The sequence below is a fragment of the Epinephelus fuscoguttatus genome, linkage group LG23 (genome assembly GCF_011397635.1).
Source record: "Epinephelus fuscoguttatus linkage group LG23, E.fuscoguttatus.final_Chr_v1".
NCBI classification, from domain to species: Eukaryota; Metazoa; Chordata; class Actinopteri; order Perciformes; family Serranidae; genus Epinephelus; species Epinephelus fuscoguttatus.
In genome coordinates, this window is record NC_064774.1 from 4,619,438 (window position 1) to 4,642,167 (window position 22,730).

The window sequence follows — 22,730 nt, forward strand, 5'->3', positions numbered from 1 at the left end:
TCCATGAGCTTCAAGAGGTAGTCACCTGAAATGGTTTCCACTTCACAGGTGTGCCTTATCAGGTTAATTAGTGGAATTTCTTGCTTTATCAATGGGGTTGGGACCATCAGTTGTGTTGTGCAGAAGTCAGGTTAATACACAGCCGACAGCCCTATTGGACAACTGTTAAAATTCATATTATGGCAAGAACCAATCAGCTAACTAAAGAAAAACCAGTGGCCATCATTACTTTAAGAAATGAAGGTCAGGAAAAGTGCAAAAACTTTAGATGTGTCCCCTAGTGGAGTCGCAAAAACCATCAAGCGCTACAACGAAACTGGCACACATGAGGACCGACCCAGGAAAGGAAGACCAAGAGTCACCTCTGCTTCTGAGGATAAGTTCATCCGAGTCACCAGCCTCAGAAATCGCAAGTTAACAGCAGCTCAGATCAGAGACCAGATGAATGCCACACAGAGTTCTAGCAGCAGACCCATCTCTAGAACAACTGTTAAGAGGAGACTGCGCGAATCAGGCCTTCATGGTCAAATAGCTGCTAGGAAACCACTGCTAAGGAGAGGCAACAAGCAGAAGAGATTTGTTTGGGCCAAGAAACACAAGGAATGGACATTAGACCAGTGGAAATCTGTGCTTTGGTCTGATGAGTCCAAATTTGAGATCTTTGGTTCCAACCGCCGTGTCTTTGTGAGACGAGAAAAGGTGAACGGATGGATTCCACATGCCTGGTTCCCACTGTGAAGCATGGAGGAGGAGGTGTGATGGTGTGGGGGTGTTTTGCTGGTGACACTGTTGGGGATTTATTCAAAATTGAAGGCACACTGAACCAGCATGGCTACCACAGCATCCTGCAGCGACATGCCATCCCATCCGGTTTGCGTTTAGTTGACGATCATTTATTTTTCAACAGGACAATGACCCCAAACACACCTCCAGGCTGTGTAAGGGCTATTTGACCAAGAAGGAGAGTGATGGAGTGCTGCGGCAGATGACCTGGCCTCCACAGTCACCGGACCTGAACCCAATGGAGATGGTTTGGGGTGAGCTGGACCGCAGAGTGAAGGCAAAGGGGCCAACAAGTGCTAAACACCTCTGGGAACTCCTTCAAGACTGTTGGAAAACCATTTCAGGTGACTACCTCTTGAAGCTCATGGAGAGAATGCCAAGAGTGTGCAAAGCAGTAATCAGAGCAAAGGGTGGCTATTTTGAAGAAACTAGAATATAAAACATGTTTTCAGTTATTTCACCTTTTTTTGTTAAGCACATAACTCCACATGTGTTCATTCATAGTTTTGATGCCTTCAGTGAGAATCTACAATGTAAATAGTCATGAAAATAAAGAAAACACATTGAATGAGAAGGTGTGTCCAAACTTTTGGCCTGTACTGTATATAGGCCTATATATGGCCTCTTGGACCATTTATATCAGAACTGATTACTGCTTTAGCATTAGAATATATCATATTAAAATAGCTTATATATTATGATTATTATTATTATTATTATTACTGTCCCCTTACTGTACAAACTGTAAATAAATCTTTATTCCTGACTATGTGACGTCGCCATTAATGTGTTTCTAGTTAAAATACTGATTTTTTTTTTTTTTTAATATTTATTAATTATTTTGGCAGATTGGCTTATGGGGTGATTTTGAAGGAGTAATTAAGTTAATCTTCTCATAAGTGGATGTAATATGCAGAGATGCCATCTAGGCCGTTTTTCTTCGTTTTGTTTTTTTAAAGTCTATATTTTGCTTTACAAAAACGTGAAAAAGTAGCTGTGACCAAGCTATCACGAGGTGAGTAGCACTGTAAGCATAATTAATTAAGTATAATTGATTTATACTTCAGTTTGTCTGTGTGTTTTTGTATGCAAGCGGGTCTGCTGCGGTCTGCTGACAGTCCAAAATGGCGGCGGTAGGACGAAACACTTGGCGAGTCTGTTGCTATGAGGCGTTCTATTGGGCTTCGTCTCTTGGTATCTATGCTCTTTGCTCTGATGTCCTGCTCCTGATCTCTAGTTTCTTCTTCTTCTTCTTCTTCTTCTCCCTTTTCCTGCTGATTCTTCTTTGAGGTTTATTGGTGGTTGGCAAACAACGTCATGTGGCATTACCGCCACCTACTGGTGCGGAGTGTGGACTGAAATGTCTAATAATCCAGTTTATAATAATAAATAAATTTGGAAAAAAAAATCAACAACAAAAAGCTCATGTCTTCTCAATCATAATAATTTGTTTCAGATAATAAATAGTAATCAGATTAATTCCCTGAGTTCTTCTGTAAAATATATTTTCAGGTTTTGAATCAGTCGCCTTCTTTCATCTTCATGTTTCTGACAGTACATAACAGGCTGTACTGTCTCTTCTTACCCACAGCGATCACATCTCTGTATTATGTTTGCATATTTTGAACAGTAAATCCAGGTCTTGACATTATTATTTCTTCTCTCCTTGTTGTACATCTCATTTCTCTGAATCACCTTTGAATTCTGTCAACCCTTTAAAACCTGGAGTGACATCACAAAAATGTCCAAATATTGCAAATAAATAAATACATTAATTAATTAATATAGAAATTTATTTTTTAAAAAGCATGGGAAAACTATAATTATAATTATCATTATTCTTACATTTTAAAATTGTGTTACAGAATTATGATAATTCTTAATTTAATTTAATATTTTTTTATAAGCACTCCTTCCAGCTCATTTCCTTGTTTTGTTTTTTCTTAACAAATTTTCTTGTTTTAATTTTCTCTTTTTCTCATTCTTGCTATTTTTGGGGGGTAATTTCTTCTTTCATTGCTCATAGCCTTCATCCCATGTTTGTTAAAGAAATCAAGCCAATTCTAAACCACCGTCCTTTCCTCTCTTCCTCCCAGTGCTTCCCCACCTTTTCTTCAGTCTCTGTTTAATCACACTCCTGATTTCTGCTGTTTTTTTCTCTGGAGCTAAGTGTTGTATCAATACAGTTATTTTTTTGTGGTCTTCTCTGCTCCCTTATCTGCCATTTTATGTCCTTTCATACCAACGCGCAGCAGTCATTTCATTTCATTTCTTTATTCACACATCAGTTAAAACCATGTACAACATCCTCATTTTGTAGTTATCTTATGTGAAATGGGACACCCTAGGAAGCTTAAAAAGCTTTTTAAGAGGGGCCCAGGCACAAAATAAATACATGTAACAATAAAACATAATCCAGAGTATTTCAACAACAGATGCCTCCTTAGTCTATTTTTAAAAACAAGTATAGATGGGGACATTTGCAAGTCTTTATCAAGATTGTTCCATACCTGTGGACCTTTACAAACAATACTGAGGCTGGTACATTTGAGTTTTCCTTTTTTTCCCCTAATAAAATGCTTCTTCCTAGTCTGATATGAATGCGGAGGAAAGGAAATTGGAATCAGGTCACAAAGTCTTTCGTTGAGCTTATTAACAACACAAAACATAGTACAAGCATTATGAAAAGTATTAAGTTCAGTAATTTTCAGAAGGTCATAACGATGAAAGAGCGGGTCAAAAGGAGCATCAAATTTAGACCAAGACATGGCACGAATGATTTTCTTCTGCAGAATTATCAATTTCCCTAGGTGGCTGGGAAATGTATTGCTCCAAATAATATTGCAATAATTAAGATGAGGTTCAGATAATGACCGATATAATGTTACAAGTGCTTCACCAGGTAAGAAATGCCTCAACTTGAAAAATAACCCAACACATTTTGATAGTTTCTTAGTTAATACATCAATATGGCCCCTGAAATTTACGAACTCGTCCATATGAACTCCCAGGAATCTAGTGGACATCACTCTCTCAATAGGACCGTCATTTATTTTAATATCAATAAGTTCAAGGTTGCTCCGATTTCTGTTTGAAAATTATTAAGTTTGTCTTGTTTATATTTAGAGATAATTTATTGCAATTTAACCATGTATCAACCTTGATCAATTCATCATTGAGATTCTTTTGCAGATCATTTATGTTCTTGTGTGATAAAAATAAATTAGTATCATCTGCGAACAGAACTTTGTGTAGAACTACGTTCAGATTTGTGATTTGACATAGAGACATATTGTTTTCTCCCAAACATGTAGCTACGAAACCAGCTGAGTGCATTACCTCTGACACCATAATATTGAAGCTTATTTAAAAGAATTTCAAAATCAATCGTGTCAAAAGCCTTTGACAAATCAAGGAAAACTCCAATGCCTAACTCGTCTTTATCAATACAATCATACATTTTTTCCAAGAGATTCAGAATCGCTATAGAGGTGGAGCTCTCTTTCCTAAAGCTATACTGTTGTGGAGATAGGATTTTAAATTTTTTTAAAAAGTCACTCAGTCTACTATAGACAACTCTCTCCAGTACCTTGGAGAAGACAGGTAAAATAGATATGGGCCTATAATTATGTAAGTCATTTTTATCCCCCGACTTAAACACTGGTACGATTCTTGCAGTTTTTGTCATATCAGGCACATCTCCACAGAGTAAGGAGAGATTGATAGAGTAGACCAGAGGGTCCAAAATTTCACTTAGAATAGCTTTAAGAATTTTACTACAAATGTTATTTACAGCAGCTGTGTGCAAGCTCTTCATTTTCATAACAATTTTCAACACTTTGTCTCTATCAGTTGGCCTAAGGAAAAGAGAGTTCAAATAGTTGCCCTTGAGGTATTGTCTAAATGTGGCATTGTGTGGTTGATTAATCTTTTGAGAGAGGTTTTTTCCAATAGAAACAAAATGATCATTAAATTTATTGGCGAGTTCATCATTGTTGGTGGCATTTCCAGTGATATTTTCAGCATTTTTGAAGTTTCCCTTGATTTTAGTTTCAGGGAGAATAGTATTTTTATGCTTACGACAAAGGATTTCATTTAGTACCTGCCAGGATTTCTTTTGGTCACCCCAATAAACTTAAATGTGTTCAGTATAGTACCTTTGCTTACTCATGCGAATTACTTGTGTGAGCTTATTTCTATATTTTATATATGCTTCTTTATTTGCATCACTAGGGTTTATAACAAATTGTTTGTATGATTTATTCTTTTTATTGATAGATTTTAAAATACCCTTTGTAAGCCAGGATTTCTGTTTAATGGCACTTTGCTTTATGAGTCTTTCAGGTATAGTACAATCTATAGAATCGGTGATTTCATTAATTAGTACATTATATGCAGTATTCGGGTCATTACAATTATAGACAGAATCCCATGCTTTAGTTCACATGTTTGCACATAGTTTTTGTAAAGACTTTTCATTTAAAACCTTAAAGGGAAATTTCGGTTTATTTCAACCCGTCTCCTATCATCCTAAATTTGGTTCGAGTGACTAGTGACATACAGATAATAGTTAGCATTTTAGCTGTTAGCCTAGATACGGCCGTAGCGTCAGACCTGTTAAAACGTAAGTGAACGGGCAACCTTCAAGTGCAAAGTTAGTCCACTAAACAAGCTTTTTTTCCCACAAAGACCGCCTCATGTCGTTAGGATAAATGTCAGAGAACATATAGAAAACGACATGTAAACGTGTTGTCTTGCCTTACCGGTGTGCTGCCATGTTTGTTTACCATCTAGCTCTGCTTTCCAAAGCGCTATATATATGTTATATATGTTCTCTGACATTTATCCTAACAATATGAGGCGGTCTTTGTGGAAAAAAAATCTTGTTTAGTGGACTAACTTTGCACTTGAAGGGATGCCCGTTCACTTACGTTTTAACAGGTCTGAAGCTACGGCTGTATCTAGGCTAAAGGCTAACATACTAACTATTATCTGTATGTCACTAGTCACTTGAACCAAATTTAGGATGATAGGAGACAGGTTGAAATAAACCGAAATTTCCCTTTAACTTTAGTTTTGGTGGGGGAATCATCAACGTTCTTAACAAGATCAGTGAATAAAACAATAGGATAATGATCTGTTAGGTCTGAGAATATTATACCAGAATCCATACGAGTTTTGTGAGACTTTGTGAGGATATTGTCGATCATTGTCCTGCTAGACTCTGTAACTCTAGTGAATGTACTGATTGTAGGAAAAAATGAAAAGGAATGTAAAATATTAATAAAGTCATTTGTCATAGTATCATCCTTAACGAGGTCTATGTTAAAGTCCCAGAGAATGAAACATGTTCTATTTCTTTTGTTTATACGATATGAGAGTTTTTCTAAATGAATTTTGAAGATGTCAATATCAGAGTCTGGTGGCCTGTAAATTACTCAACTATAATGTTTTTACTACTTTTTACGTCTATCTCTATGAAAAGAGAACCATCAGCAATAATGAATTCATCACCAATGCTAACTGAGAGTTCAGAGGCTGCATACAAACAGACTCCTCCTGATCTACCAGATCTATTTTTATTGTATAATTTATATCCATCAAGATTAAGGCCATATAAGATCCTTCATTTAGCCAGGTTTCGCTGCAGCCAATGACTGTTGCTATGGCAGCAGAAAATAATAATGAAAACACTAGTCTGAAGTTGACAAAGAACTTCATAATGAGAAACTGAGTGATGGTGTTGTTGTCATGGCAACACACTGCTTTACATTAGTGTAAATAATAAATGTTAATGCTGAGGAGGCCGATCACAACAGCTCAACAAACACTGACAGATGGAAACAGTTTGAGATGACGAGTCAGAGCGTCTCTTTGTGTCCAACATTAAAAACAGCTCCGATTATTACAGCAGAGACCCTGACAGGAAACAAGTTCAACAGCAACAATCACATTTGCTGACCCAACAGGATGTAAACAGGCGTTACAGTGAAACCAAAGAATGAACACGCTATAGACCAAATCACAATTTTTATTTACAAGAACTTGCAGGGAGAAAATCCTCGCGTTACAAACATTATAAATTTAGATCAATTTCCTACTTTGTGGAACGATAAATTTTATCTTTAACCTTGAATCTTTACCTTGCAGTCAGACAGTCTTTTCCGATGGATATCTGAAGCTGTTAAATCAAAGTCACCAGACTCATTTTATGTAGCAGAGCACAGCGTTGCTGCCTCATTTAGTGAGTGTGTGAGGTAAAGCTGAGCAAATATTCAAACATAGCGTACACTTACACTGATACTGAGTTTTTCAAATGGCCAAAATCTGTTTTGCCGCGGCCCCGTCCACAACAGTGACAGGCTGAATAAACTACAGAGTGGATGTGCTGTAGATTTTCACAGAGTCTGATGGAGACTGTGTTCAAGGACCTCGCCTGGTTTAATGAGGCAGCATCACTTTAATAACAACTCCAACTCAACTCACCATCACGGAGTGAGAGTAAAACTGTGGAGCTGATCCTGAGGAGCGTCTGAGCTTTAGTAGTGAGACTGTGACAGGAGCAAAGACCAACACCAGGAACTTTAATCCCACTGCAGAGTCTACAAACTATTTTTATTAAAGGCTGAACTCATCTGATGATATGGACATTACAATCCTCCACACACAAACAAACAGGCTTCAACTCAACTTCTGTCTCTGTACCTCCAACAAGAGTCAAAAAGAAGAAGAGCTCCGCCCTGCTGAGCCTCCGTCTTTATACAGGTGGAGCTCAGCAAGAAAAACTCAGCTGTCTTCTACATGTGGACAAACACAAGACACATGCAAGACACTGGATAAGACATCAAATATGTTACACATGATAACATACATCATATTAATCTGGTATTTAACTTGTTGATGATGCTCAGAGCTCAGAAGACTTTGGTGTCCTGATGTCATCAACAGGAGCAAACCGTCTGAGCTGGAAACCTGAACATTGTGGAGGGGTTTTCACGTCCCTGTCATACTGGGAGCTGTGGTGTCCCAGCCGTTGCTCCTGGTTGGGTCTTGAGAGGCAAAGTGGTCCAAGGTGAGGGGCCAGACTAACAGTGAGTCACAGACCCTGACAGGTCAAACCTGGAGCACCTCGCCATGACAACACAAACAGAGCCCACTTCTGGAGGCAGGCTAGAGAGGGAAGCTGCACACGGGACCAAAAATCAGTCAAGTCACTAAACATTTCATTCAGCATGTTGAGTCAGCGTCTGAGACTGCAGAGCCTGTCTGTGATAGAGGTCTCAGGCTGATGCAAATACTTTGATCACAGCCATGGTAAGAGGCATCAGTATCAGTTTTCAAATGCTTATTTGGTCAATCAGCCTATATATATCTACATGGACTTGACTCATGGTGCTCGTGGGGCACAGTCCCAAAGATCAACATGGAGTCACCATCTTGTGGGCTCACCAGTCGCAGAGATACGCTTCAGGGTCGGGTGCACTGTGAGCTGCAACATTGCCCCGGACAGTTGCATGATTGATTTTGAAAAGTTTGTGGTCAGCTTTCACACATGGGAGTCCTACAGGGAGGAATCTGGTGGTCCAACATAGGGTTACAGTTGAAATAAAAGACAGATAAAAATAATCAAAGACAAAAGTAAGATATCAACACATCTATCAGGGCATGGGGAGGAAGCAGTAGGAAGATGTTTGCCTGTCCCTGAAAATGTCCAAAACAATGCAGGGTAAACACATTTGTGGGCTTTAATGTCACTACCAACATTGGTCACATCAGGATGGGTTCTCTCTGGTGTGAATTTGTTGGTGGATTTCTAGATTATACCGTTCGATACAAGCTTTCTCACACTAGTCACAGCTGTACGGGTTCTCTCCTGCATGCCGGCATTGGTGGGTTCTCAAAGTACTGCACCAGGCAAATAATCTTCCACACTGGTCACACCAGTATGGCTTCTCTCCTGTGTGAATACGTTGGTGGCTTTTAAAGGTCCATGGCTTTGAAAAGGCTTTGCCACATTGATCACAGCTGTATGGTTTCTCTCCTGTGTGAATGCGTTGGTGGAATTTTAAGGTCCATGACAGTGCAAAGGCTTTGCCACATTGATCACAGCTGTACGGTTTCTCTCCCGTGTGAATACGTTGGTGGCATTTTAAGGCCCCTGACTGTGCAAAGGCTTTGCCACACTGATCACACCTGTATGGTTTCTCCCCGGTGTGAATATGTTTATGAGATATTAAGGTTCTTATTTGGGAAAACTTTTTCCCACATTGGTCGCACCTGTATGGTTTCTCTCCAGTGTGACTACGTTGATGGGCTTTCAAGTGAGCTGACTGTGTGAAAGCTTTGCCACATTGATCACAGCTGTACGGTTTCTCTCCTGTGTGAATTCTTTGGTGAATTTCAAGGGATGTGCGTTGCAAAAAAGTTTTCCCACATTGGTCACAGCAATGCGACTTCTCTGCAGTGTGAACACGGTGGTGACTTTTTAAGTTACGTAGAGTGGTGAAAGCTTTCTCACATTGATCACAGCTAAACAGTTTCTCTGCTGTGTCAATGTCTTGTTTTTTTGAGCTCCCTGACTCTGTGAAATCCTTCCCACTTTGGAAAAAACTGGACAGTTCCCCTTCAATGTGAATGCGTTGATGGGCTTTGAGGGCACTGCAGCGCAAAAATGTTTTCTCACATTGGTCACAGCTGTATGGTTTCTCTCCAGTTTGAACTCTTTGATGAATTTTTAAAGATCCAGATGTTGTGAAGGATTTGTCATGATGGTGACGTATAAGTTCCTCTCTTCCTCTCTGTTCCTATAGCAACAAACAGACACAGAGAAAAAGAGTTCATGAGTTGTCACGGTGCAGCAAGCCAACTAAAACTATAAATAACATTTAAAGCATGTCTGCCAAACATAACCCACAATGTCTGACTAATGCATTACCACCAACAAATGTTAGGATAAATAACTTACAGAATAGTTTTTATTTTAGGTTTTGACTTTTTGATAGGAATTGATACCAATACTACTTATCAATGCGACTCTCACTGATACTTCTCTCCATAATTTAGTGGTCTAGTGGTTTTGGGTTGGACCTGAGATTCTTGACTTGTGCTCATGTCTCCCCCATGACTGTACAGGCTAACCGACACACCAAAGTCTTTTCTCATTTTCTTTAAATATTTATCAGTTACTTTTATACGATACGATACGATATAAACATGTGATCCAGCAGATGTAAGGCAGAGCTGCTGATGTTGATGTTCATCAGCTGTCAGTGTTTGTCTGTTAGTAGAGACTCCACTCTGCAGTGTAGTTTATACAGAGAATTACACAGTAACACTGGGCTTCATCATCATCATCATCCTCTGTCTTAACATTAACATTACATTTAATACTGATTAAAATGTGTCAAATGAAGTCAGTTTGATTTGGTTCGGTCAGAGCTGTGGAATATTAAATCAGCCTTTCTGACCCTCAGGTGAAAGTTATACACTTTCTTTTAAAATACAAGGGTTTTTTAGGGAGTTTTTCCTGACATGCTTTGCAGGTTGAAGGCTGAAGATTCAAAGAACAACGAGATATAGCATAGCAGCACGGCAGCTTGCTCTCCACACCTGACACGTTGCTGTTCCAAGAAGCTATTCTCCCTCCAGTGGCACCTATACACCCCTGCCTCCTTATCACAACTCTGCTGGCTCTAACGTTACTGGCCATTGTCCCATTTCTGCATTTACCCACGCCTTGACTACCAGCACCACCTAGCCAACGTGTTACATCCATAGCTTAGCTCAAGCTAGCCACCGTGCTACATCCATGGCCTGTGACAACATAATGCTCACAAAAGCAAATAAACAGATTACAGACCTTAAGGAAGACATCTGCTGACTCTCAGGAACTGCAAGATAAACAGGCCATGCTGACCTGCTGCCTGGAACTGGCTCACCAACAGTCCATGCACATTGTCTCCCTCAAAGTGGCCCTCCAGGACACCATCCCATGGGATACCTCCACCGGTCCGCGGCCTTCCTCCTCCACACCCAGCCTCCAGACATCCTGGGCTGAAGTTGTGATCCGCGACAGAAAGAGATTCTAGGATGCGACTGCCTCTCCTCCTCCCGAGCCTCTCCAGTCACTTAGAGGCGCTAGCAGACAACCCAGATCTTCGCCCGGTTAACATAGCTCAAGCTAGCCAACATGCTAGCCCCGCCACTAGCTCTCTGCACACGGCTGCTGGTGGTTGTGCAACGCCTGGCTCTGGAAAAGCTGCTGGCCCCTCTCCGCCTGCGGCTACTGGTGCTTCGCCCTCGGGCTCAGGTGGCTCCACATCTAGGGTAACGTTAGTTAGTCCTACACCTGCGGCTGATGGCGTCTCTGCGGCTTCCCGCTCCGACGGCCCCGCGGTCCCCAGTGCTGTGGCGGTTGCTGGGGCACCGCCTCCCTGCTCCAGCTGCCCTGCTTCTGGGATCATTGCGGCTGGCTCCACACTGGCAGCTGGTGGTGTACCCGCGGCTCGCTGCCCCAGCGGCCTGGTGCCGATGGGTTACGTGGAGCCCTCCTCTTCGCCATCACCCGCCGGTACCCAGAGTGGCTCTGCTGCGGTCCCGGATCAACTACCTCTGCTTCACGTTGCAAATTCCTGAAGGAAGCCGTCCTCAGACGCTCCGGAGGCCTCCTCCACCCCACACTCCCGGCAGACTCTCCTCCTGTTAGGGCTGTAATGGTCGATCCACCGCAACACCTGTCCGGCCATGCCCGGTCACCGATCCCGCGGCCAGCAGACGACCCAGCTATCCGCCATATCCCCTCAATTCTCCTGCTGGGGGACTTCAATATCCACATCGATGATCCAAACTGCAAAAGTGCAACAGACCTCCTGGAACTGCTCCACTGCCTTCACTTCACCCAGCATGTCCACTTCCCCACCCACTGTCGCGGCCACATCCTGGACCTAGTCTGCTCCGCCAGTCTCACCCTCCACCAACTCTCCAGTACCAACCTCCACATCTTGGATCATCTGGCCATCACTGTGGACTTCAAGACCCCCCTCCCTCCCCCAAAACTCAAACGCATTATATCCTTCAGAAATATCAAGTCCATCTCCCCCTCTGCTTTCTCGGACTCACTGGCAAATATTCGGTCCACATTCATCACCCCGCTGACCCAAAACCCCTCTGACCTGGTCACCCTCTACAACAACACTCTGTCCCTCTGCCTCGACAAACTGGCTCCCCACAAAAACCAAAACTGTCTCATTACTCACTCATCTCCCTGGTACACTCCTGAACTCCGTCACATGAAAACCCGTAAGCGCCAGCTTGAAAGACTTTACAAGAAAACCAGTCTCACAGTCCATCTCCATGCCTATGCAGACCACCTTTCAAACTACAAAGACACCCTCACTGCCGCCCAGTCCAACTACTACTCACAACTCATTCACTCTGGCTTCAATAACACCAAGACTCCCCACACACACATCTCAGTCTCTCCAGCGTTCACCGCCTCCACCACCACTCAACCACTGTCACACTTCATCCCTGTCTCCCCCCTGGATCTCCTCCCCATCATCTCCAAGATGAAAAGCTCCACTTCTGTCCTGGACCCCATACCATCCTCCATCATCAAAGTCTGCCTCCCAACTATCTCCCCACTCATCACTACCATCATTAACTCCTCCCTCACCTCTGGCTCTATCCCAAAATCCCTAAAACTGGCCGCTGTCACCCCCATCCTCAAAAAACCCGGCCTGGACCCTGACGTCATCTCAAATTTCTGTCCCATCTCGAACCTTCCCTTTCTGTCAAAAATTCTGGAACGTGTTGTCGCCTCCCAAATCAAAACCCACCTCTGCTCTCATGAACTATATGAACCATTTCAATCCAGATTCCGCCCTCAACACAGTACCAAAACCGCCCTCCTCAAAATCCCTAACGACCTCCTCCTCTCTGCCGACTCTGGCCACCTCAACATACTCATCCTCCTCGACCTCACTGCTGCCTTTGACACCATCAACCACACCACTCTGCTGTCCCGCCTACAAACTTCCCTCAACATCACTGGCTCTGCTCTCTCCTGGCTCAAATCATACCTCACCGACAGACATCAGTTCATCCACGTCAACAACTGCACCTCTGCCGCCGTCCCCCTGCTTCAAGGTGTCCCTCAGGGCTCGGTGCTTGGTCCTCTCCTTTTCATCATCTACCTACTCCCCCTTGGTTCCATCATCCGTCGTCATGGTCTCCATTTCCACTGCTACGCTGACGACATCCAAATCTACATCTCCACAAAATCCATCACCCCGGCCACACACTCTACCCTCACCAACTGTCTGACTGAACTCCAATCATGGCTGCAAGCCAACTTCCTCAAACTCAACTGTGACAAATCTGAAATAATACTCATCGGCCCAAAATCCTTCTCTACAGCAACACAAAACTTTACCCTCAGCATTGACAGCACCACCCTCTCTCCCTCCCCATTCATCTGCAACCTTGGTATTATCTTCAACAATAACCTCTCATTTGAACATCACATCAGCCGCCTCGCCCAAACTGCCTTCTTTCACCTTAGAAACATTGCCTGTCTCCGTCCATTACTCTCCTTCTCTGCTGCTGAAACTCTCATCCATGCTTTCATCACCTCAAGACTGGACTACTGCAACAGCATCCTCTACGGCTCATCATCCAAAGTCCTCAACAAACTTCAGTACATCCAAAACTCTGCTGCCCGCCTCCTCACCCACACCAGCTCCCGTGAACATATAACCCCATGTCCTGCAAAACGTACACTGGCTCCCTGTCTCGTACAGAATCAATTTCAAGATCCTCCTCCTCACCCACAAAGCCCTCCACAGCCAGACCCCCTCCCACCTCACGGACATGCTCCACCACCACACTCCCTCCCGCAACCTTCAATCATCCGACAAAAACCTCTCTCCTCCACACAGGACCAAGCTCCGAACCTGGGGTGACAGAGCCTTCTCCATAGCCGCCCCCTCCCTCTGGAACACCCTCCCTATACACATCCGTGACTGTCTAGATCCAGTAGTAGTAGTAGTAGTAGTAGTATTACGTCACCATATGACATCTGTTTTTTTTTTTTTTATATATAAAGACATTTCCACCATAAACTGGTGCACAAAACTTCAAAATGCAGTAAAATAAACGTTGGATGCTGAGAATATCCTGGGGTAGAACATGCACTATATGTGTCCCTGCAAATGTCACCCTGTACTGCCATCTCCATATTGTAATAGCAGGGTTTAAATTTCGACTCTCGGCTACTTGAGTCAGGCCTGCGCAGATTCGATCACCAGTGATCGCAGCACAATGCATGCTGGTTAGATTTGTGTCCTGACTTGCTCTTCCGTCTGTAAACAGTATCACTTTGCAGGCTCCGGTAAACACTGTCAGACTATGTCCTGAAAAACCATTAACTTCCACAAAAAACCTACCAATGTGTAGATATTCACACCAAAATTCACAAAGTTTGGGCTTGTCGAGATAAACGCCTCAATTGCTCCTCCGAATGTGAAGGAGATGGCTAATGCTAACCAGGCTGCTAGCTGAGTGGGTACCGGACTTCCAGACCACGACTACAACCTATTAGCTCTCAAGGAGGCCTGTGATGATGAAGACATCGACATGATGGAGGAAGATTTTGGCAAAAGTCTGCACGAGCACACACCATTACTAGGGATGCAACAGTTCCCTGTAAAATATTGAACCATTTGGTCCGCCCTGCACGGTCTCTGTGTCTACATGGTCGCATGTTTACCATCCTCCTCTGCACTCTGTATCATGCGAGGCGGAGTTCACAGACACGTGCGCACAGACAGAGACGAGCACATAAGAGTGCAGCTTGGGCCGCATTTTCCTGACCGACAGTTATAACCGAGCCCGGCCAGAACCCCTACTAAATACACAGTATATGGAGCAGAGCCTGTGTTGTGTTCAGGCGTTGTCATGTAAATAACAAATTCCATCACTTGAATAGGCAACACAGCAGCATGTCAAGTGATACTGGAATTTGTTTACAACAAAATGCAGTTTTTGCTGACAAGCAAAATAAAGAGATAATTTTGGGGAAAAATTGTTCTTTTTAGGCACAAAACACGTACCGAAACGGAACCGAAACCGTTGACCAAAAACTGAGGTACGGACCGCACCGTGGGCGGCCTGTACCGGTGCACTCCTAACCATTACCCAGTCCCAATCCCAAAAAAGCAAGAAAAAAGACCCAAACAAGCAGCCAGATGATCTTGGATTTTCGATGTGATCCAAGCCCTAATTACGAGATCTGATGATCAAGATGAACGACCTGAACTCTTTGAAAGTCGGATGGAAGCCAATACTCAAGCCATAAAAGAAAATAAAGATGAAATCAGTAAAATGAAAGAAGAAATAATGTGCCTGAAAAAGGAAAACATCTCCTTGAGACAGGCGTGTTTGGAGCATGCCAGATACAAAAGAAGATGGGACCTCAGGCTAATAGGTCTTCCTGAAAAAGAAGAAGAAAACACAAGAGAGGTGGTGATTGGAATCCTTACCCGGGTGAATCCATGGACAGTGGATAAACTTGGTGAGACAGTGGACACAGTACATCACTTGGGAAAGAAGAATGACGCCACTACCAACAAAATGCCCAGACCAATAATCATACAGTTCGCAGTGCCAACTATTCAAGATGAGATATGGGAAAAAATCCAGAGAGGCGAGAGTCTGCAAAGAGATGAACATTCAGTTCAAGGAGGACTTTTCAAAGGAGGATGGTGAAGCCCCGGCTAAGGTGTGGCCCAAGGTGCAAGAAGCCAGAAGAAATGGGAAAAGAGCCTTTCTCAAAGAAGGCAGCCCCCTCACTCTGACATCTCTCCACTTTGTGCATGTATATGCGTGCATATGTGCATGTGCCTGTTTGTGCATGTGTGTGTATTTCGGATCTGTGTGTAATTGTGTAAAAAACATTGAATTTCCCCTCAAGGGGATTACTAAAGTAAATAAACTAGAAACTAGAAAACTTGAATTTAAACTGATAATACTTCATAAGACAAAATTTAAAGCCCAATAAGTTGCTATGGTTATGTTCTAAGGGCAACATATTTCATTCCTGCATTAGAAGCAAGTTAAAGACATATTGAAAACAGTTACATTATAGATTATGTCTATTTCTTTTTTTATCTTTGAATGTTAGGGGGTTAAAAACAGTGTTAAGTGAAAAGCAATCTTTTTATTTTGCAAGGAACAAAAATCAAAATGGGTTTTCTTACAAGAGACTCATTCTGTTATGACTGACAAAAAGTTTTGGAAAGGTCAGTGGGGCGATTCTGCTTTTTCTGCACATGGAACTTCTCATTCAGCTGGAGTAATGGTATTATTTAACAGGTTTCCAGGCATGATAATTGACAATAAAACAGATACATAAACTCACTGGTTAATGGTAGTAGTAGAGATAAATGACAAACGTTACATTTTAGTGTGTATTTATGGTTAGAATAATAAAGCTGCGGACAGGGACATGTTTGCAGAACTAGGTTAACTTGTGAATGATGGAAAATAACCTACACTTCAGATCAAGTGATAATGGGTGGAGACTTCAACATAGTTGAAATGTGATTTGGAGATTTCAAAACTGCCTATTAAGTTGTCAGATTTCCATAAACAGGTACTGCATTACTGGAAAATGATATAGACCCATAATTTCACACCACATGGCTCCACCTTGTGGAATAATACAATCATTACAATTAGTAAGAAAACCTTGTTTAAAAAAGAATGGTACGAGGAAAAAAGTGTTATATGTTGTTGACTTGATGGATGAACATGGCCATTTTATTCAATGTGATTCATTTGTAGAAAAGTTTCATTTAAAATGCTCCGTCAGAGAGTTCAGTCCAATTTGTAAAGCCATTCCGCTTCCTTTCAAACACATGACACAAAGCACTCTTACATATTCACATGTGGTTATTAAGTTGCCTGAAATAAAGATTGGTGAAGTGTATGTTGGTGATAAGAAATGTAATAACAAAGTCATTGCTAATGTTTTGAAATGCAAATTGTTTTCTGATTTTCAAAAGTAAGAATAATCCATAATGGGAACATTTTAATTAATAAATGTTTCCATTATCTTAAATGGCCAATTTCACCAAAAGTAAAAGACGTTCACTTTAGAATTGTAAACAATGTTTATCCAGCTGCTGAAACTTTACCACAAAGATTTCATTTTCAAGTAAATCCTTATGTGTATTTTGTTCAAGAGAACCCGAAACTATTGAGCATTTATTTTTATCATGGCTAAATATCATATACACCATTGCAAATGGAAAAACTGTAAAGCCTCCATATTTTGCTTTAAAAATGAACTGAAGAATTATTTATCGTCCATTAAGATATGATCTAAAAATAATCAGTCCCTTAAAGACCTGTATGAAGTCATGTTTAAGTCTCTTACATTTTCATTTCATCCTTGCTGCTGTTCATTTTCTTGAAATCTCCAACGAGCATATTGTTTGTTCTGTGAGCTCTCGCGAGAACACGCGACGCACTGCGCGGGAAAATACCCTGCAACACAGACCGTCTCAAGTGTTTCTTTACTCTGAGTGAGTTAAAGATGAAAACAGGAAACACGGAGACATAAAAACCTTTTTGCTTTGTTACATTTCCTTTCTCCAGATGTGATGTGGAACCAGAGAATGAGCGGATGATCCACGGAGCCTCGAGACTCTTCCTCGTGTCTTTAGTGTGGCTGCTGTCAAGCCCTTTTATCCATGACGTCATCAACACTCACCTCAACATCGCTGCTATCAGAGGACGAGCCTGCTGCTTGTCTTCTCCGGACCTTGTTGCTCCGGTGCTCCGGGTTCTGCTTGTCCTCCTCCATTCCGCTCCTCTACTGCTCCTCCTGCTCCTCCTCTCTCATGGACTCTGATGTTCTGCTCCTGATCTCTAGTTGCTTCCTCTTCTTCTCCCTTTTCCTGCTGATTCTTCTTTGAGGTTTATTGGTGGTTGGCAAACAACGTCATGTGGCATTACCGCCACCTACTGGTGCGGAGTGTGGACTGAAACTTCTAATAATCCAGTTTATAATAATAAATAAATTTGGAAAAAAAAAAACAACAACAACAAAAAAAACTCATGTCTTCTCAATCATAATAATTTGTTTCAGATAATAAATAGTAATCAGATTAATTCCCTGAGTTCTTCTGTAAAATATATTTTCAGGTTTTGAATCAGTCGCCTTCTTTCATCTTCATGTTTCTGACAGTACATAACAGGCTGTACTGTCTCTTCTTACCCACAGCGATCACATCTCTGTATTATGTTTGCATATTTTTAACAGTAAATCCAGGTCTTGACATTATTATTTCTTCTCTCCTTGTTGTACGTCTCATTTCTCTGAATCACCTTTGAATTCTGTCAACCCTTTAAAACCTGGAGTGACATCACAAAAATGTCCAAATATTGCAAATAAATAAATGAATACATGAATTAATTAATATAAAATTTTATTTTTAAAAAAGCATGGGGAAAACTATAATTATAATTATCATTATTCTTACATTTTAAAATTGTGTTACAGAATTATTATAATTCTTAATTTAATTTAATATTTTTTTATAAGCACTCCTTCCAGCTCATTTCCTTGTTTTGTTTTTTCTTAACAAATTTTCTTGTTTTAATTTTCTCTTTTTTCTCATTCTTGCTATTTTTTCAGGATAATTTCTTCTTTCATTGCTCATAGCCTTCATCCCATGTTTGTTAAAGAAATCAAGCCATTTCTAAAGCACCGTCCTTTCCTCTCTTCCTCCCAGTGCTTCCCCACCTTTCCTTCAGTCTCTGTTTAATCACACTCCTGATTTCTGCTGTTTTTTTCTCTGGAGCTAAGTGTTGTATCAATACAGTTATTTTTTTGTGGTCTTCTCTGCTCCCTTATCTGCCATTTTATGTCCTTTCATACCAACGCACAGCAGTCATTTCATTTCATTTCTTTATTCACACATCAGTTAAAACCATGTACAACATCCTCATTTTTGTAGTTATCTTATGTGAAATGGGACACCCTAGGAAGCTTAAAGCTTTTTAAGAGGGGCCCAGGCACAAAATAAATACATGTAACAATAAAACATAATCCAGAGTATTTCAACAACAGATGCCTCCTTAGTCTATTTTTAAAAACAAGTATAGATGGGGACATTTGCAAGTCTTTATCAAGATTGTTCCATACCTGTGGACCTTTACAAACAATACTGAGGCTGGTACATTTGAGTTTTCCTTTTTTTCCCCTAATAAAATGCTTCTTCCTAGTCTGATATGAATGCGGAGGAAAGGAAATTGGAATCAGGTCACAAAGTCTTTCGTTGAGCTTATTAACAACACAAAACATAGTACAAGCATTATGAAAAGTATTAAGTTCAGTAATTTTCAGAAGGCCATAACGATGAAAGAGCGGGTCAAAAGGAGCATCAAATTTAGACCAAGACATGGCACGAATGATTTTCTTCTGCAGAATTATCAATTTCCCTAGGTGGCTGGGAAATGTATTGCTCCAAATAATATTGCAATAATTAAGATGAGGTTCAGATAATGACCGATATAATGTTACAAGTGCTTCACCAGGTAAGAAATGCCTCAACTTGAAAAATAACCCAACATATTTTGATAGTTTCTTAGTTAATACATCAATATGGCCCCTGAAATTTACGAACTCGTCCATATGAACTCCCAGGAATCTAGTGGACGTCACTCTCTCAATAGGACTGTCATTTATTTTAATATCAATAAGTTCAAGGTTGCTCCGATTTCTGTTTGATCGAAAAATTATAAAGTTTGTCTTGTTTATATTTCGAGATAATTTATTGCAATTTAACCATGTATCAACCTTGATCAATTCATTACTGAGATTCTTTTGCAGATCATTTATGTTCTTATGTGATAAAAATAAATTAGTATCATCCGCGAACAGAACTTTGTGTAGAATGTTAGAACAATGTATAAAATCATTTATATATAAAATAAAGAGGGGCGGTCCTCGGATAGATCCCAGGGGAAACCATTTTCTACTGTTCTACATTCAGATTTGTGATTGAATATAGAGACATATTGTTTCCTCACAAACATGTAGCTACGAAACCAACAGAGTGCATTACCTCTGACACCATAATATTGAAGCTTATTTAAAAGAATTTCAAAATCAATCGTGTCAAAAGCCTTTGACAAATCAAGGAAAACTCCAATGCCTAACTCGCCTTTATCAATACAATCATACATTTTTTCCAAGAGATTCAGAATCGCTATAGAGGTGGAGCTCTCTTTCCTAAAGCTATACTGTTGTGGAGATAGGATTTTAAATTTTTTTAAAAAGTCACTCAGTCTACTATAGACAACTCTCTCCAGTACCTTGGAGAAGACAGGTAAAATAGATATGGGCCTATAATTATGTAAGTCATTTTTATCCCCCGACTTAAACACTGGTACGATTCTTGCAGTTTTTGTCATATCAGGCACAACTCTACAGAGTAAGGAGAGATTGATAGAGTAGACCAGAGGGTCCAAAATTTCACTTAGAATAGCTTTAAGAATTTTACTACAAATGTTATTTACAGCAGCTGTGTGCAAGCTCTTCATTTTCATAACAATTTTCAACACTTTGTCTCTATCAGTTGGCCTAAGGAAAAGAGAGTTCAAATAGTTGCCCTTGAGGTATTGTCTAAATGTGGCATTGTGTGGTTGATTAATCTTTTGAGAGAAGTTTTTTCCAATAGAAACAAAATGATCATTAAATTTATTGGCGAGTTCATCATTGTTGGTGGCATTTCCAGTGATATTTTCAGCATTTTTGAAGTTTCCTTGATTTTAGTTTCAGGGAGAATAGTATTTTTATGCTTACGACAAAGGATTTCATTTAGTACCTGCCAGGATTTCTTTTGGTCACCCCAATAAACTTAAATGTGTTCCGTATAGTACCTTTGCTTACTCATGCGAATTACTTGTGTGAGCTTATTTCTATATTTTATATATGCTTCTTTATTTGCATCACTAGGGTTTATAACAAATTGCTTGTATGATTTATTCTTTTTATTGATAGATTTTAAAATACCCTTTGTAAGCCAGGATTTCTGTTTAATGGCACTTTGCTTCATGAGTCTTTCAGGTATAGTACAATTTATAAAATCGGTGATTTCATTAATTAGTACATTATGTGCAGTATTCGGGTCATTACAATTATAGACAGAATCCCACGCTTTAGTTCACAGGTTTGCACATAGTTTTTGTAAAGACTTTTCATTTAAAACCTTAACTTTTGTTTTAGTAGGGGAATCATCAACGTTCTTAACAAGATCAGTGAATAAAACAATAGGACAATGATCTGTTAGATCTGAGAATATTATACCAGAATCTATACGAGCTTTGTGAGACTTTGTGAGGATATTGTTGATTATTGTCCTGCTAGACTCTGTAACTCTAGTGAATGTATTGATTGTAGGAAAAAAAGAAAAGGAATGTAAAATATTAATAAAGTCATTTGTCATAGTATCATCCTTAACGAGGTCTATGTTAAAGTCCCCGAGAATGAAACATGTTTTATTTGTTTTGTTTATATGAGAGTTTTTCTAAATGAATTTTGAAGATGTCAATATCAGAGTCTGGTGGCCTGTAAATTACTCCAACTATAATGTTTTTACTACTTTTTATCTATCTATCTATCTCTATGAAAAGAGAACCATCGGCAATAATGAATTCATCACCAATGCTAACTGAGAGTTCAGAGGCTGCATACAAACAGACTCCTCCTGATCGACCAGATCTATTTTTATTGTATAATTTATATCCATCAAGATTAAGGCCATATAAGATCCTTCATTTAGCCAGGTTTCGCTGCAGCCAATGACTGTTGCTATGGCAGCAGAAAATAATAATGAAAACACTAGTCTGAAGTTGACAAGGAACTTCATAATAACTTCATTAGTGTAAATAATAAATGTTAATGCTGAGGAGGCCGATCACAACAGCTCAACAAACACTGACAGATGGAAACAGTTTGAGATGACGAGTCAGAGCGTCTCTTTGTGTCCAACATTAAAAACAGCTCCGATTATTACAGCAGAGACCCTGACAGGAAACAAGTTCAACAGCAACAATCACATTTGCTGACACAACAGGATGTAAACAGGCGTTACAGTGAAACCAAAGAATGAACACGCTATAGACCAAATCACAATTTTTATTTACAAGAACTTGCAGGGAGAAAATCCTCGCGATACAAACATTATAAATTTAGATCAATTTCCTACTTTGTGGAACGATAAAGTTTATCTTTAACCTTGAATCTTTACCTTGCAGTCAGACAGTCTTTTCCGATGGATATCTGAAGCTGTTAAATCAAAGTCACCAGACTCATTTTATGTAGCAGAGCACAGCGTTGCTGCCTCATTTAGTGAGTGTGTGAGGTAAAGCTGAGCAAATATTCAAACATAGCATACGCTTACACTGATACTGAGTTTTTCAGATGGCCAAAATCTGTTTTGCCGCGGCCCCGTCCACAACAGTAACAGGCTGAATAAACTACAGAGTGGATGTGCTGTAGATTTTCACAGAGTCTGATGGAGACTGTGTTCAAGGACCTCGCCTGGTTTAATGAGGCAGCATCACTTTAATAACAACTCCAACTCACCATCACAGAGTGAGAGTAAAACTGTGGAGCTGTTACTGAGGAGCGTCTGAGCTTTAGTAGTGAGACTGTGACAGGAGCAAAGACCAACACCAGGAACTTTAATCCCACTGCAGAGTCTACAAACTATTTTTATTAAAGGCTGAACTCATCTGATGATATGGACATTACAATCCTCCACACACAAACAAACAGGCTTCAACTCAACTTCTGTCTCTGTACCTCCAACAAGAGTCAAAAAGAAGAAGAGCTCCGCCCTGCTGAGCCTCCGTCTTTATACAGGTGGAGCTCA

General features: G+C 40.5%; 1 protein-coding gene and 1 pseudogene across 4 annotated transcripts in view; both read right to left on the bottom strand.

The window, feature by feature from the left end:
- Nucleotides 1-17,739, bottom strand: part of LOC125883744 (zinc finger protein 239-like) — a 128,580-nt gene extending 110,841 nt beyond the window's left edge. For 3 of the 4 annotated variants that reach the window (XM_049568257.1, XM_049568256.1, XM_049568255.1), the window contains exon 1: nucleotides 17,558-17,739. In XM_049568257.1, the coding sequence (XP_049424214.1) occupies nucleotides 17,558-17,650 (93 nt within the window). In that variant the 5' untranslated portion in view covers nucleotides 17,651-17,739. Of the gene's footprint in view, nucleotides 1-6,789; nucleotides 9,588-17,557 lie in introns of those variants that run through there. The other variant, XM_049568268.1, reaches the window with a different exon arrangement.
- Nucleotides 1-22,730, bottom strand: part of LOC125883756 (zinc finger protein 501-like) — a 93,280-nt pseudogene that overhangs the window by 36,561 nt on the left and 33,989 nt on the right.